This window comes from Eutrigla gurnardus, assembly GCF_963514095.1.
Source record: "Eutrigla gurnardus genome assembly, chromosome: 13".
In the NCBI taxonomy this organism is placed as follows: domain Eukaryota; kingdom Metazoa; phylum Chordata; class Actinopteri; order Perciformes; family Triglidae; genus Eutrigla; species Eutrigla gurnardus.
In genome coordinates this window covers 18,430,557-18,447,444 of record NC_139936.1, presented here as the reverse complement: position 1 = coordinate 18,447,444, position 16,888 = coordinate 18,430,557, and the positions used below count along the sequence as shown (strand labels likewise).

General features: G+C 42.9%; 1 protein-coding gene across 5 annotated transcripts in view; it reads left to right on the top strand.

Moving 5' to 3' along the window:
* Window positions 1-16,888, top strand: part of wdfy3 (WD repeat and FYVE domain containing 3) — an 84,503-nt gene that overhangs the window by 20,531 nt on the left and 47,084 nt on the right. For all 5 annotated transcript variants that reach the window (XM_084024845.1, XM_084024846.1, XM_084024843.1 and 2 more), the window contains exons 4-13: window positions 241-350; window positions 3,798-4,031; window positions 4,561-4,753; window positions 5,713-5,899; window positions 5,989-6,155; window positions 10,033-10,512; window positions 11,122-11,232; window positions 12,796-12,989; window positions 15,825-16,096; window positions 16,556-16,753. In XM_084024845.1, the coding sequence (XP_083880971.1) occupies window positions 241-350; window positions 3,798-4,031; window positions 4,561-4,753; window positions 5,713-5,899; window positions 5,989-6,155; window positions 10,033-10,512; window positions 11,122-11,232; window positions 12,796-12,989; window positions 15,825-16,096; window positions 16,556-16,753 (2,146 nt within the window). The remainder of the gene's footprint in view (window positions 1-240; window positions 351-3,797; window positions 4,032-4,560; window positions 4,754-5,712; window positions 5,900-5,988; window positions 6,156-10,032; window positions 10,513-11,121; window positions 11,233-12,795; window positions 12,990-15,824; window positions 16,097-16,555; window positions 16,754-16,888) is intronic.

Genomic DNA, 16,888 nt, shown 5'->3' with positions numbered 1-16,888 from the left:
AATGACTAACAACAATTGACATTTTCTTTTGGTTTAGTCAAACGACCCCTGACACTGTTCAGTATCCATTCTACTTCTATTTTATCTCTATGGATGTAACATTTCACTCCTACTGAGATGTTTAATTAGTTACGTAACCGATGATTGCTCCAGCAGCCCATCTGCCTGCCGCAATGAGCCGTCATTTTCCAATCTAGGTAACTATGTATTCATATGTCCTTGTGTCTTTGCTTTTTTCAGAGGCAGCCAGTCGAGCCATCGTCCAGTTCCTGGAGGTGAACCAGAGTGAGGAGGCGAGTCGTGGCTGGATGCTTCTGACTACCATCAACCTGCTGGCCTCCTCCGGACAGGTTGGGAGAATCACACCATACTCATGTCGACGTGTTTCTGTGTGATGTCATTGAAGTTGTCTGTGTGTAAGGATCACCATCATGCATGTGAGGAAGAAGAAATCAGAGGAAAAAACGTCCATCAAAAAGTTATTTTGTCCGTCTTTGACCCATTTACATCTCTGCTCTTTGATGTTAGAAAATAGCATCAGCCTTTGTAAGAACCAAAGAAACAGGCTCTTGTGTACAAGGAAAAATTCCCATCTGACCTCAGCTTATTCTCCCCAAACATAATTATTTATTAAATCTGCGTTACTGCACTGAATTAAGTAGATTTCTTCCCATACCAGTATCAGAAATGCCTCGGATACAGCCTAATTTACGCTACACAGGAATGACAAAACTATGTGTCACTCGCTACGCGATCCGTGCATCCTGTAGCACATTGACCGTGTGAACTTTTTGAACACACTGGTAGTCGGATCAATACTCTGCATCGGATTCTAGAAGATTAAAATTATATCTGAAACATTTCTTGATGTTTCCACCTTATAGTTGCTAATTGTACTGCTGCCTCTGCGTTTGCATTGAGCATCTGGCCCCCAAGCAGCACAACTCCACATAAATGAGAATCTTAACATGGCAGCTTCTTGGGCTCCTGGTTTAAAGGTTTGACATGAAGGTCTTGTTTTTCTCGTTGCCCGTGCTCTTTCACTGTGGCCAGCAGACATCTTTAGACCTTTTCGGTCTGCATTCCTCCAGAGGTCTTAAAGGGGAGCATCGCTGTCAGCTGGCCGGCTGCTTTTCCTGCTCCGCTGCACACCAGAAATTCACCGTTGTTGTTGCCAGGTCAAACACTTCCTCTCTCATCCCGCAGACGTGTTTTAAAAACCACCGAAATCAACTCTGCTTTTCCTATTTTAGTCACACCCACAAATTTACTGAACAAGCCTTTCACTTTAGGTTTTCCCAAGCACTGCTTCGTACACATGTACTTCACCTTTAAAATCCAGCTGAAACAGCATTTCGAGAGCATCTATCTCCCTTGTATCGTAGCGTATTTCTGAGTGAAAGAGGATCCGCAGGCGGGACATCACGTTGGGAGGAATTTAATTTGATCGTTCAAAAGATTAGCGCACAACCTTTTCTAGCTCTCTGCCGAGCTGAAGCTGCTGATAGATTGATGGATGGATATCATGATATTATTGGTTGGGACTAGCTGATGTAAGCATGCGAGGGAGCTTGAGAGAAAGGTGAGGTGTAGTAAAGTGTTACTAGTAGTTCTTGCTACATTGGTTATAAAACATTGTTCTCTGTATTAATGCAGAAAAGTTGAAGGATAAATGCCTAAAACATACTGGACAATGCCGTGGTTGTGACCTGTCAATCACATGGTAGCCCCGCCCTAAAGCATACCCTGCTTGATGGTCTATTTGTCTATATCGTACCATCATTTACTAAATGAAGATCATGCTGTATTGAAGAAGACTTGAAACTAGCGATTGAGACCATAAACTCATGTTTACAATGTTTATGAGATAATAAATCAAGTGAGAAGTAGAGTAATTTTCTCATAGACTCAGGATCCGCCCCCTGATGATTATTAGAGAGAATGCAGGTTCAAGTCATTTCAGCATTGGCTTCACTTCAAGGGTTGCCACAGAAATGTGCACATTTTTGATTGACTGCAGGTTTTTTTTGCTGGACGTACATGCTGTGCCAACACAGTGGCCTCATTTAAATGAGTGAGGGGCTGCTTTCTTTCTGCCTTAATGAGTTTCCAATTGAGTAAATAAACCACAGCCAATATTTACCAGCATTTGTCTGTTACTGGGAAAACTCCCAACCCTTTTCTATGTCATTGTGATAGTCCGGCAAAACACAAAGCTGACAAACTGACAGGAAAAAGAAGTACCTACCATCAGGCAGAGTGGCTCATGGTGCTGCTTGTGTGTCTGCAAGAGTGAAAGGGTTTAATGGATTTGTATTCCTGTCCTCTGGTGTCTCAGACAGTAAAACAAAGGACTCTCCTGGCAGCTGGCCTACCATAAACCTGACGTCACCCCTCTCTCTTTAATGCTACCCTTCTATCTCTCATCTCCTGGCCCCCCGAAGATGATAAAACAACCATATTTGTGTTGGTTGCTGGGCCTCTCTACCTCCACACTGTCTTCTTCTTTTATAAGATGCCCTTCACGCTCCGCATTCCCCATGTGCTTGTCTCTCACACCCACACACACACACACACACACACACACACACACACAAATGCGCTTCTAGAAATGCTTCCTTTTTCGATGTCTTTATCTCTTTCTCTAACTCTCTCACACACAATAAAATGTCTCTGCTCCTTTCTATCTGATTGACTGCTCCCTGTAACCTTGACCTTAATGCTGCAGCAGCGCCGCCACGTCTGTCACATCCATAGAAATAAAAGGGCCATTTTTATGCGTACCGCTCAGCCATTGTGACCGTTGCAGTAGTATTAAGGTTGGCTAGTTAGCGTGCTTGCTGCTAATTCTTTAACGCTAAACTGAAAATGAGCTGAGCAGCGGTCCCTCGCCTCACACCCTGCCTCTCAGGAGAAGGATCCGCTAACTAGCTAACTGACTGAATCCGCTCTCTTTCTGGTGAGCTGTGACAACACAACTCAATGTACTTTCCAGCCCCACTGACTCTTGTGTTGTCACCATAACAACAATCACCACTTTCTTTTGTACCAGTCAAATGACAACTGAAAACCGTAAAATGTCCGTTCTATTCCAATTTTTTCCTTGCATTTAAAAAAAAACACACACACACACACACACACACACACACACACACACACACACACACACACACACACACACACTATTAACTACAGACTCCAGTAGACCTGCTTTCACTGTTGCTCTTGCTCTTTTTTCTCTCCGTCACCCTCCCCCACTCCTTCTCCCCATCGATGAGCTGAGGGACTGAATTTCAGTGTGCTCTGTTATTTATCCTTATGGGAGGGTTATCTCAGCTAGCCTGTGTGTGTGTGTGTGTGTGTGTGTGTGTGTGTGTGTGTGTGTGTGTGTGTGTGTGTGTGTGTGTGTGTGTGTGTGTGTGTGTGTGTGTGTGTGTGTGTGTGTGTGTGTGTGTAGGAGGCAGCATTTGATTATCTGAATCATCCGCCTCAGTGAGCAAAAACCCCATCTCTTTCTCCGGTCCTTGCCATGATGACACAAGCAAGCACGCACACACACACACACACACACACACACACACGAAGCCCTTGCAGCTGCTCCTGCCATTTTTTTCCTTTCTGAAATATCACCATGAACCTTTACACCAACAAATATACCAATTAACCAAATGGCACTAAGAACAAAAACATGTTCATTGAATTATATTACTTTTCTACGGTCTTTTTGAGCTTTTCTCTGAAATGTATGTCTTATTTATAATTTACAATGTGTTTTTTTCCTCCCCTCACCCCACCAGAAAACGGTGGACTGCATGACGACCATGTCCGTACCCTCCACGCTGGTCAAATGCCTGTACCTGTTCTTCGACCTGCCTCACATGGCCGAGCCCCCGGTGGGCCCTACCCAGCAGCCACCAGCTCCACTGCCACCACCACCACCCAGCCAGGAGAAGACCCCAGGCCAGGGCCACACCCAGCAGGAGCTGCCCCTGGCTGACCGCAGGGTGCTGCTCCAGAAAGTCTTCGTCCAGGTAAAATGACAACTAGACAATTTACAACTGGTCAATTAAGACCCACAGCTGTGTTTCTGCTCATGCCTCTACTACCACAGCAGAGCTACATAATCTAAGGACATAAATAAAATTCAACTTGATTTCATATGTTAGTTAGATGTATTTCATGTATCCAAAAATGAGAAAAAAACAAAACTGGAGAAAAAGGAAACCATTTCATGTTGATTCAGCAGAAACGTACGTTTTGTGCAACATGTGTGATGAATCAGCATCAGCAGATTATTAGAGGGTTATTGATTTAATTTGATTATTTAAATACACATGTGCACAGATTCAAAAGATGGATGGAAAACCTATGATGATCATTTTCTCCATTGCCTCTTTGAGCTTAGTCCCTGAATCATTTTAATTTTCACATATAAATGATGCCATTTACAAAAGGCACATGTGACAAACTCATCCTACTCCACCATGAGAGATTGGGTTTTTTTACAGCACTGATTTTGTCAGCTCCTTTTTCAATGTTCTGCCCTTTCCATTCTTGCAGATCCTGGTGAAACTCTGCACCTTCGTGTCTCCGGCGGAGGAGCTGGCCCAAAAGGACGACCTCCAGCTGCTGTTCAGTGCCATAACCTCCTGGTGTCCCCCCCACAACCTGCCCTGGAGGAGGAGCGCGGGGGAGGTGCTCACCACCATCTCCCGACACGGCCTCAGCGTCAACGTGGTCAAATACATACACGGTATACACAAATGTTCAGTATGGACATCTGTCTGTGTTTATTAATTATTCACACTCCGTATTAACATGCATAGATGGTTTAATTGGGGTCAAATTGTGTTTATGTAGTTATAAGCCCCCCTCAAGATAATTTGAGGATCAAGTCATCCAAACCACATCTGGAGTTTGTCCGACATCCATTCAACCACTTGTAAAAACTGAACGTGGGGTGTTATCCACATAGAGGAGCTCTAGTCTTGAGTCTGTAGCTCCAACAAGGGAGCTTATGCAAAACCTAACAAACAGTAAACACATGCGTTTGTTTACTGAGGTTTTTTTAAAGCTCACAGAGAATGATGTTCTCCAGCAGAGCAGATGTTTCCTTTTTGTAGAATCATGATCAAAGTAAGCCGAGAGCAAATATGCTTGATAATTCAAAGGGGTCTGTTTTTCAAACGACAACACACAGTTTGCCAAATTTCATCATGCAGTTTACAATTCTCCGTTCAATGTATGGAATAAAAGAGATGAGTTCATACACAGTCATTTCTAGAGCCGGGGATCATTTCAAAATGATTCTCGATACTAATTCAGTCGCGATTCCACGATGATACTTTTTATGATACTTGACTGAAAACCTCATAGCCTAATTAGTAGACTAACTATGTTTCTAAAAAAGACTACAGCTAATTTCTCTCTATAATATGGAAAACATTTTTGTGAAATTATAGTTCATAATGTAAAGAGTCTTCCAGGAGAACAATGAGGATCTATTTTAACAGAATATTACAGCTATAATTACAGCTATAACTACTGTAAAGCAACACAATTTGGCACCGTTTTCCTCCAAAATGTTCAATAAAGTAGGACCGGCATTATGTGTCGGTGCCTGAGTGCACCGTCTATACCCGATACCCAGCTCTCATCACTTCTATACATTCTGTCACACGACCGTTTACGCCTTCTGCTCTCCATCTACAGAGAAGGAATGCCTGGGCACATGTGTGCAGAACATGCAGCAGTCTGATGACCTGTCACCGCTGGAGATCGTGGAGATGTTCGCCGGCCTCTCCTGCTTCCTCAAGGACTCCAGTGACGTGTCACAGACCCTGCTGGACGACTTCCGAATGTGCCAGGGTTACGCCTTCCTCTGCGACCTCATGCTCAGGTACAAATCCTCCTCCGGTTTAACACGCTGTCATCCTGGAGTTCTCTGATCCATGATCGTTCATAAAAGCTTTTCTGTCCGTGTTCAAGACTGGAGCAGGCCAAGGAGGACGAGTCGAAAGATGCACTGAAGGACCTGGTTAACTTGGTCACCTGTCTGACCACATATGGGGTGACGGAGCTGAAACCTACTGGCCTGACAACCGGAGCTCCCTTCCTGCTGCCTGGCTTTGTTCTCCCACAGCCTTCTGGGAAAGGTGCGTTAATGGCAGCAACCGGCCACTTGAGACCAGCTCAGCTTTTATTTGTCATGCATCACATTTCATGTTACAATCCTTTTTTAGCTTCATGTCACCTGCTTCCTTTGCAAATGACTTGTAGCCTGTTGCTTTGTCGCTCGTAGTGTGAACACAGCACGAGGCATCCATGGATATCAACCATGTCATGCTAGCTTGTTGGGAAGGAAGCTAAATAGCACTCCAAAGTTTCCACATTTCTGAAGAATTCAGCTCTTACAGAAATATCCACCAGGTTTACCAAATCACTGCATGGATTTTTCTGTGGCGTTCCCTTAAAGTCTCAGTGTGTAAATGTGGTATTTTAGAGGGATTTTTGAAGGTTATATACATTTGTAAGCATTTGTATGAAATCTATGTAACAAATAATATCAACCAAAAAAACGTATGAGCCATAAAGGAGCATGGGAATGGTCATTATATTCTTCCATCATAATGGAAGCCCTTATACACTCCAAACCTTCAACATATGAATAGGTGCCAAACACAATGTTTATTGCAGATTTATGAAGCAAAACACAAACACTGCATCTCAAATGAATCTTTGGATCTCCAGCTTTCGGATGATGTACGCCACTTCCACGTGGCTGCCACTGTTGATCTGCTATCTCCCCCTAAAGATCCCCTGTCCCCCCTAAATTCAGGGACACTTCCACAGTTAAAGTTGAGGAAGTTGAAGATGTTCTGCCCCTCCCCCATCCAGGATACGACCCAGTGATTTTTTGATCGCAGGCTCACCTCTTAAATCTAAATCTAAATCCCACCAACTGGGTTTGCCCGAAGGCCCTGAAACGAGAAGAATTACTTGAGGAAAACTCTTAATTTATTCTCTAGCCGCCGTATCTCCCCCTCAGATCTTAATCCCTGAAATGACTTTGATGCTTGACTGATTCCTTTCAGCTTAACCTGTTGACAGATGCCATGGCAACTCTGCTGCCTGTCACAGTGGCGGAGATGAATGCCTGAAGCCTCCAGCATACAAATGGGCTCTTTGGAGTCCAGAGATGCTGTCGCCGTGGTTTAAAGAATCGTTTACTTCTCCTGCCCAAGACCTTCTGTCTTTTCTTTACAGTTTGTCATTACAGAAACAGGCTGCACTTTTTATGGCAGCTCATAACAGTATGTGATTATATCAAGTTGTAAAATATAAAGGAGAATTCTCATGATCTTGTCTTGGGTCGACTTTTTTTGTTTTAGGGAAGCAAACATGGTGAAATGTTTCCATGTGGCAGATTTGAACACTGTCACCTTTGGCCCTTGGTAAAACACTGTTGCCAGCTCCCTGTTGAAAAGCATGCAGCATCACAAAATTGTCTCTAACCTCATGCACCCTGGTACGACACACACACACACACACACACACACACACACACACACATTCGTGTTTACCCTCCTAATGACAGCTCCAGCTGTGTGCAAAGTCATTACCAGAAGCCATCATGGAGCGAGGGTCCGCTTACATGCCTAATTAGCCCGCCACATTCACTTAACGACTGTGTGTGCTTCAGTGTGTGTGTTTTGGCGTGTGTGAGTCATAGTTGGTGTTTTTGTGTCAGGTGCTCAACCCTGAAATGGAGGTCAGGTTTATTGTTGAGCGTAGTTCATGGATAACGCTCATCCTTCTTGCTCCTGGACTTCACCCTTTCTGTCTATTTTTATCTTAAGTTAAGGGCATACCTCAAAGATTTTAAGCGATTCTTTGCTGTTTTTTTTTTTTTGTGTGTTTTTGTTTTTTTGCTTTTTACAGAGTTTAAGTGAATTTTTACATCACATATTGCAGACATTTATCATTAAACAGCAGAAATATGACAAAGACGATGGGTTATGTTGAAAGGGGGTGTTGTGGGCTGTGGACTGATAAAATAACCTAAAGTCTAAAATAACCTGAGGATAATGTGGTTGAAATCGGTTTAAGAATACAACTCCTAACAGAGCTTTGAGTAATTTATTCTATAAAGAGTCCAAAAACAGGCTAGCAGTCGCTACAGACAAAGTCTAATATTCAAAGCCCTCGCAAACAGGGTGTCCAAGCGGACCGCATCACCGACATACAGCTTCAGAGCAAACTATCTGGCCAGGTAGGGGCAGACTCCTTAAGAGTCTGACCAAGTCTTCAGTCTTGAGAAGGGCTTTTTATACAGTTGTTTGTGATGTGTCATCAGAGAAACATAGTTCTGTTGTTTGTGTAGGTGGAGAACTTTGTCCAGAATGTGGTTTGAACCACTCATCAGTGTCTATAGATCCATATTGACTTGCCAGCTGTTCTTGTGTCACAAGATATATTTTAACACATATAACATGACATGACAAGTGCAGAATACAGGTAACCTCATGGAATAGTAAGTCAAAACTATTCAACCTTCTAATTAACCTGTAATCCATCCATTGTCTACCGCTGATCCTGTATTTAGGGTCACGGGGGGGCTGGAGCCGATCCTAGCTATCATTGGGCGAAGGCAGGGTTCACCCTGGACAGGACGCCAGTCTATCACAGAATTAACCTATAACAAACCACTAAATGAAAAATTCCCATCACAGATAAGATGAAAGGTTTGCATTTAAAAACTCTATTTATGTAATTGGAGTCATTCATATATATCTGAAGAAACTATTTCTCGCCAAATTAAAGCTTTGTTGTGCAATTATCATTGTTTAGTAATGATAATGAAACAAACTAAATTCCTTCCATTCTTACCTTTTAAGGCCTCGACGTGAACACTGTAACTGTTCACCAGAGGGAACTCAAATTCACTCAGAGGATTTGACTTAAAGGAAACTCAGTAAAATTGTCTACAGTAGCTGAGGCTATACACCGGTTTACCTCAGAGACTGCCAGAAGCTGCTCAGGTCAATCAGAGGCTGGTAGTTAGTCTTCTGCCTGCAACAATCTTATCAAGCCTTCTATTGAAAATGTGCTGGGACTGTTGCAAATTTGCATTGCTGCTGCTTTGAATAGTTTTCATGCAAAAATATTCTTTGTATTTTGCATTTTCATGTCGGTTATTGGTCACGCTGCGGGGGTGTGAAGGTTTATGGTGTGTAATAAAGCTATGAGAAAAATAATGTATTGTTTGACCCTCTCATGCTACAGCTTCTCATGGCTTACTGATGCTGCTGAATTAAAGCAAATTAGAGCAACTAGTGTTTGTATTGTCAGGTGAAAGCCTATAACTGGGTTTTGGGTTTCCCTTCAACAAACACTGCACTGAATACTGTGAAAGGCTTTGAAAAGGATACATAATTCTTCTACATACCACTAGCACTTTTGCATGAGATAATTGTTCAGAGTCTCACTTCTCCTCGGTCGATGCTCTTTAGGTTTCATGCACCTTGGAGGCATTTTGGTCCCCCTTTTTTTTATGTCGCATCAGCACAAGTCTCAGATAACTGTTGTGAGTTTAGCCAAGAAAGCAGTTTCGTCACTGCTGGATTAAGCAGCAGAGTCATATGTAAGCCTGAGAAATGTAAATGTCATCAGCCTCCATCTGTCCACTCTGTTAAAGACTAACTTTTCAGCTGAAAACCAATTTATTTTTTAAATGAGTCCGGTGCAGTGCTCTCTCCACATGAAACGCAGCGGGGCTTCATTACATCACCTCCAGCAAACTTCACAGAGAACAATGAGGATCTGTTGTAACTGAATATTCTCTGCCCTAGCTTTGATAAAAACACAGAATCTGTTCCCTACCAGGACGTTACATGAATATAGGGGAAACAAGGACCATAGGTTAGATCATATGTTGAAACGTTTCTGATGATACTTGCAGGTAAAGAACCAAAAATGTATTTCATGTGCGTTTCATTCACTTTCATAAACATTTGGTCTTTTCTCTTCCAGGCCACACAGTGCGTAATATCCAGGCCTTTTCGGTGCTTCAGAACGCCTTCCTGAGGGCTAAAACCAGCCGCCTCGCCTCCACGCTGCTGGACGCCATCGGAAACATCTACTCTGCCGAGCCGGCCAACTACTTCATCCTGGAGTCGCAGCACGCTCTGTCTCAGTTTGCGGAGCGCGTGGCCAAGCTCCCCGAGGCCCAGACCAAGTACTTTGAGCTGCTGGAGTTTGTCGTCTTCAGCCTCAACTACGTGCCGTGCAAAGAGCTCTTCAGCGTCAGCGTGCTGCTCAAGTCGAGTACGTCGCACGCCTGCAGCACCCTGGCCGTCCGGACGCTGCTGAAGCTCTCCCGACACGACCCGGTGTTCAGCGACGTGCTGCGGGAGGTCGGCCTGCTGGAGGTGCTGGTCAACCTGCTGCACAAGTACGCTGCCTTGCTCAAAGACCCGGCCACACAGCAGCAACCACACAATAATGACCAAGGTGAGTTGGTTTTTATTTCTTCACCCTGCTTGTGAGATTGAAAATGAGCAGATTGTTACTGCAGGGCTGCAGCATTGATGACGCCTCCTTTTATTTATTTGTGGGCTAGAGGAACTTTAGTGGTGTAGCAGCAGCCCAAAGGGAATTTAGTGAACTAAACTGAAAGTCATAATTTAACAAATATAAAATGGACTTTTATGCTGTAAATACTTGCTAAATGCGAAGAAGATCCAAATTACATAGTACACAAGAGATGAATCAGGTCATGGGAGTGAGAAGAGTAACTGAGCTGAAAAGAACCAATGATACACCTGACAGTGATGTCATGGTGACACAGTGACACGCCCTCGAGTGCACAAAGGTGAAAAGTTAAACTACTGAAGGTCAACAGCATACAATAATGCCTAAAAATTGGCATCAAGCAGCTTAAAATCCAAGATAATAAAACCCTGAACTTTAGGCTTTGACCTCAAATGCACTGAGCTGAATCAAGAGCCGATTATAAACTCATTATGGCCAAATATATTTATATATAATATTACAGTTGTAAGATAATTGTGCATTAACTGCAGACTTTTGTCATCTAATGGTCAGCTCTCTTCTCTTCAGCTGACTGTAAAAACAACACGGTGGCAGAGGAGCAGAAGCAGCTGGCCTGGCTGGTGATGGAGACACTGACTGTGCTGCTGCAGGGCTCCAACACCACCAACACTAATGCAGGTAAACACACACACAAGCTTGTGCACATTATGCCATCCACGGAGTCAATGGTGCCTTGGGGGGGCATTTAATCCAAACACATACTCCTATACGTCTCTTTAAAAGCTACGTTGCAGCTGCAGGTGACTTTTGTCATGTCATGCAGGATCAGGATCATTGAAGGACACACATTATTGGTGATTTAAGGGCCACTGATGACACACAAATTGTACCTATTGGCTTTAATTATTTGTCTCATGTTTGATTTGATTGTGAATTATGCAAAAAATATAAAGTCGCTCAAATTTGGCCTATTGTGTCCGTGTGTGTCCATCTTTCTGAAGTCTCCCCCTGGCTGCTAAACCTTGAACTCTGATTCCAGGGATCAATTAAGTCTATTTGTACATGTCCTGAAACCTCCCTCTCCTCCCACTCGCTCTCTCTCTTATTGACCATTTGTATGTGAGTGTGTGTGTGTGTGTGAGCGCTGCACCTCAGCTGTCAGCTGTAGAAATGTGATGAGTCACTGAGACAAACCAACAGGCTTGCATACCGACAGCTCAGAGGTCTCTCTGACCTTGACGATGACTCGTTGCTTACAGGATGATGTGTTGTGTTTAATGCCCTCCTCGGTGACACCTTGAAGCTCTCAGGTGGGATTCTTATCTAGAGAGGCAATTAGTTCTTAAGAAGTAAAGTAGAAACACAGTGCGTCACTAAAATGACAAGATAGACAATTTTCTGAAGTTCACGGTCAAAGCCACATCAGCCCATCAGTAGACAGATTTCTTTTTGCTATTATGGTTCTTCAGAGAAGACCAGCCAAATCATGCACAACCAATTTCTAGTAATAACAAGATTGTCAATTGCCCTTATAAAATCCACATGATGAAACATGATAACCAAGCTCAGACCTTGAGTTCGAATGACAAAAATAAAACCCCATTTCATGGTCTGAAATAAGAATCCAGCCAAAACGTCTTCAGCAAAGCCTCATAAGGATTGTTCTGATTTCTTTAAATGGAGTTGTTTGAGGTACTTCTCCATAGTCAGTTTATTACCTACAGTAGATGGAGTTTGGAGGAGCAGATGGAGTACCAGCACCGGAGCAGCAAAATGCTTTATTTAGAATATTGTTACTGCTTTACTATGCGTCCGGCCTCTTTATGAGGGGAACTGGAGCCATTATCTAGGCTCTCTTCAAGGCCACGAGACTCCATCCATTGATCGGTTAGTTTGTTTGTGTTATTTTCTCTTTTATCCTTCCTTCCTTCACTGCGATGCATCGTTACAACTGAAAATATTCCAGATATTTTGCTCGGTATAGTGGACATATAATGTACAATGTCATCGTAGAAGTGCTTTAACCTTCTATCACAGTTATTCATCAAAATATGGTTATCCTTTAAAACCTCCCATCACTGATTAAGGCAGTGGTTGATCAGCAGCCTGTGTACAGGGGGGTTGAATTGTGTTTGTCAAAGGAGTCTGGTGGCTTTGAAGGGAACATGGATAATGGTGTATTGTAACCTGGCCTGGTGTCACTGTGTCCACTTAAACACATCTTCCCTCTCCGTCTCCCAGCTCTGTTCAGGGAGTTTGGCGGTGCTCGTTGCGTCCACAACATCGTGAAGTATCGGCAGTGTCGGGAGCACGCCCTGCTCATCATCCAGCAGCTGGTGCTGTCGCCCAGCGGGGACGACGATATGGGCACGCTGCTGGGCCTCATGCACTCGGCACCGTCCAGTGAACTACAGCTGAAGACCGACATCCTGCGGGTAACAACACACACACACACACACACACACACACACACCTTTTCAGTTCTATTATTTAATCTCAGTGTCTTGAATTAATCTCAGTTCACACACTTTCAGTCACTTTTTTATCATTTTAAATTGTATTGTGTTTTTAGCATAGTAATGCTACATAGTAACAACAGAAAAAATTAAATAAATGTAATATACATAAAATCATCATTACATAATACTGTACACAGATATGTCCACGACAGGCCAGGTTTTCCTTCCAAAATGAGACGGAGGTGATCCTGATCATGTGTGCTGTGGCATCGTGCCTTCAACTGGCTCTAACAAAAATAATTATGGTTATGATTGTCACTATTAGTCACTAAAAAAACATAAATAACATGGGTACAGAAGTCTCTGTTCTTTATCTACCACAGGCTGTCTCACCATATTATCTGGCTTTAAACTTTGTCTGAAATCAGTTTATTCTTTTTTATTTTATGTAGATGTCCTGTAATGTAGCTAAAGATGTTGAGAAAGATGATGTCAGCACCAAGAAAACCTTCAGTCTCAGTGAGGAAAGGAAAATCTATTATTTAAAAAATCCATAGGCATTTGACGCCTCAGTAATTGCTTCAGACCTCGGGCATTAAGTGTAAAAACACACACACACACACACACACACACACACACACACACACAAGGCTGATTCTCTGGAGCATAATTGCATTTTCAAATTCCACTCCTTCAGACGAGGTGATTCTCACGCCTTCTGAAGGCTTCGGCTGGATTAACCCGCCAACTGGATTAACCATAAAAAAAAATCTAAAAACGGCAAAGAAATTATATTAAATCCAGTTTGAGTAAAATCATTTTTACCTTGCTCGTTATAAGGGTTTATGTACCGACAGTTACGCAGTGCAGACACACAAATAGATGTAAAACTTAAACTGATTAGCCTTGTAAAATGAGCAGCACATTTGATCCTATTATATCGGCATCAAACATGGCTGGTAAAGTTAGCGCCTTAAACCCACATTATACCAGCGCTTAGCGGCAGCCTGGTGGTAATTTCCCAGCTTGGAGGACAGGAAGGGGATGCATTCAACATCCTGTGATTAGTTTAAAAACACATTGTGCTGATTTTGGCAGTATTTTAATGCGGCAGGAAACAGCTGGCTCAGCGGTGCAACATCTCACTGTTTTAACTCTTTTATTTTCTCTTCCTCCACTGTGATGCATCATTATATCTGAAACCATCCCAATTATAAACTTGTCTTAAAATGGATATAGTCTCATGGTTTGTATTGTCAAAACTCTCTTTTTGGGATTCATGTTTAACTGTACTCAAAGCTTCTTTAATTGACCTCTTAAATTGTAAATTCACCCTTTGACTTTTCTCATTTACTCCTAGTGTCAAAATGATATTAATTTGCTATCCGACCCGTTTTAAGGTCCGATTCACTAAAGATTTTACACTAATGACATTACAGCATAAACGCTGAAACCATGAAGTTTTGCAGCAGAGTTTAATTTCCCCTTAATTGTGTCTAATTGCAATAATCAATGTGGCAAAGTATAAATGCGCTTGAGGCTGATGAGACTGAGCCTGAGGGGCTGTGCCAAATACATCCAAACCTCCTGAAGGAAGGTCTTTTTTCTTTGCTTATTCTCTGCTGGCATTTTTTCTTTTATTCACATTATAGCTCTGCTCTTCACCTGACATCCATTGCACAATCTGACAGATATTGAACTCTATTGAACCAACTTTTGGTCAATTATTGGTTAATGATCTGCTGTAATGGAGAGTGATGAGGACACAGATTATTTTTTCCCCAGAAAATCTGAGAGGTGTTGAATGAGGGTAAAATATACAGACTTTATATATACACACTAAAATACAAATGAATAAAATACATACATTTTTCCTCTTATGTGCAGAGAAAAATAATATTACAAATTAAATTAATTAAATTGAATAAGAAACAACAATACATTCTTATGTCTTTTCAAAAAAGATTCAGGAAACGACTGTGATTGCATTATAAAAGAATGATTTAGAGTGGACAGCCCTTCTCAATGCACTTCTGGTACCACCAACTCAGCATGTGGCTTTAACCACAGGCAAATGTTCTCGCCAAAGGCACAGCGTACATGTTCAGAAATGATAACTATCCTATCATGCAATATGTTTTTGTCCTATCATTCCAACAAGAGCAGTTTGAAAGATATTCCTTCAGAAGCTGAATTGAAATAGCTCAAAAATGGAAATGCCCCTAGTGGTACTGAAGCGCTCTCTCCCCGACGGATGCCAACGCTGAACTACACTTGTGTCGTTGAAAAGCTTCATCTGTTGCCGATCCCAGACGTTGTCTCCACTTTTCAGCCGCTAATTAAAAAACTTTGCCTGTCACTGTCATTCTATGCTCTCGGGCTGTTTTGAGGTTTCCCAAACTCATATCTGGGTTACAGTTTGATGTTTCAGTTTAGGTTACTTGCAAATGTGAACCAAAGAAAAAAAAAAGTGCAGAAGAAAATCCAGTCAATGCAGTGAGACAAAGAAACCCCAGAGGGGCTTATAAATCCGTCTTGACGCAGAAGAAGAGTGAAATGAGTTGATGTGACTGGAAGAGGCAACAAAGTCCAAATGACGTGAAAACTTGACATCGGAGCGAATAATTGAGTTGCAAAATCTAAAATAACTAAATGAAGGTGAAATAGAATAAATTGTGTGACAACAAATATAAAAAACATTCCTGTCACTGAGTGTGTCATACGTCTCCGTAAACAGCCCATTCTTTTTTGAACTGTAGACGTCTTGAATAAATAAATAAATCCTCTGTTTCTTCTCCCCCTCCTCTTCAGGCTCTGTTAGCCGTGTTGCGCGAGAGCCACCGCACCCGGACGGTGTTCCGCAAGGTTGGCGGCTTCGTCTACGTCACCTCCCTGCTGGTGGCCATGGAGCGCTCGCTGTGCCAGCCGCCGCGACACGGCTGGGAGCGCGTCAACCAGAACCAAGTCTTTGAGCTCCTGCACACCGTCTTCAGCACGCTCACCGCCGCCATGCGCTACGAGCCCGCCAACTCGAACTTCTTCCGCACCGAGATCCAGTATGAGAAGCTGGCCGACGCTGTGAGGTAAGGAAGGTCTAGTCGCCCTCAACCAGTGACACCTGAGGCCTCTCTTGTGATTTGTGTTAATTGCAGAGGTCATCTGCGTTCATCCTGAAACGCATGGATTACATTTAAAATGTAAAAGGTTACAGATTACTACAGGGGTCACCAACCTTTTTGAGACTGAGAGCTACCTGCAGTGTAGAATGTAATACGTAGGGTTGTCATATAATACATGCAAGTTTAATGATTTCTCTGTTACTTATAGTCCAGTTCAGATTGGGCTTTGTTTAGTGCTTCTTTACTACCATACTAAAGTAGTGCAGATGCAGAATAGCACGTGGAAACCTGACTGGAGTTATTGGCACCTTTCCTGCAATGAAAAAAAACACCAAACCAGAAGCACAACAAAGTCCAAAAAAGACAGAATTTAGTGATTCTATGTTTTCTGTCTTTTTAAAACCGAGTTCTTCTTGCCTCCAGGTTGCTGGGCTGTTTCTCCGACACTAAGAAGCTGAGTCCCACAGGAGTCTTCCCCTCCAACGCGCAGCCTTTCCAGAGGCTGCTGGAGGACGAGGCTGCCCCCGGAGGCTGCGCGGGAGACAGCGTCTGTCCCACGCTCAAACACTGCAGCAAGCTCTTCATCTACCTGTACAAGATGGCCACTGACTCTTTTGACAGGTCAGAGGATTACACACACCCCAGGTTGAACAGAGACATTTGTTGATGCGGCACAAAATGTGAGACTCCATCATGGGAATAAATCACACTGTGTTTCTAATGTTATGTTGTAGAGCCAAATGCCAAAACGTTATC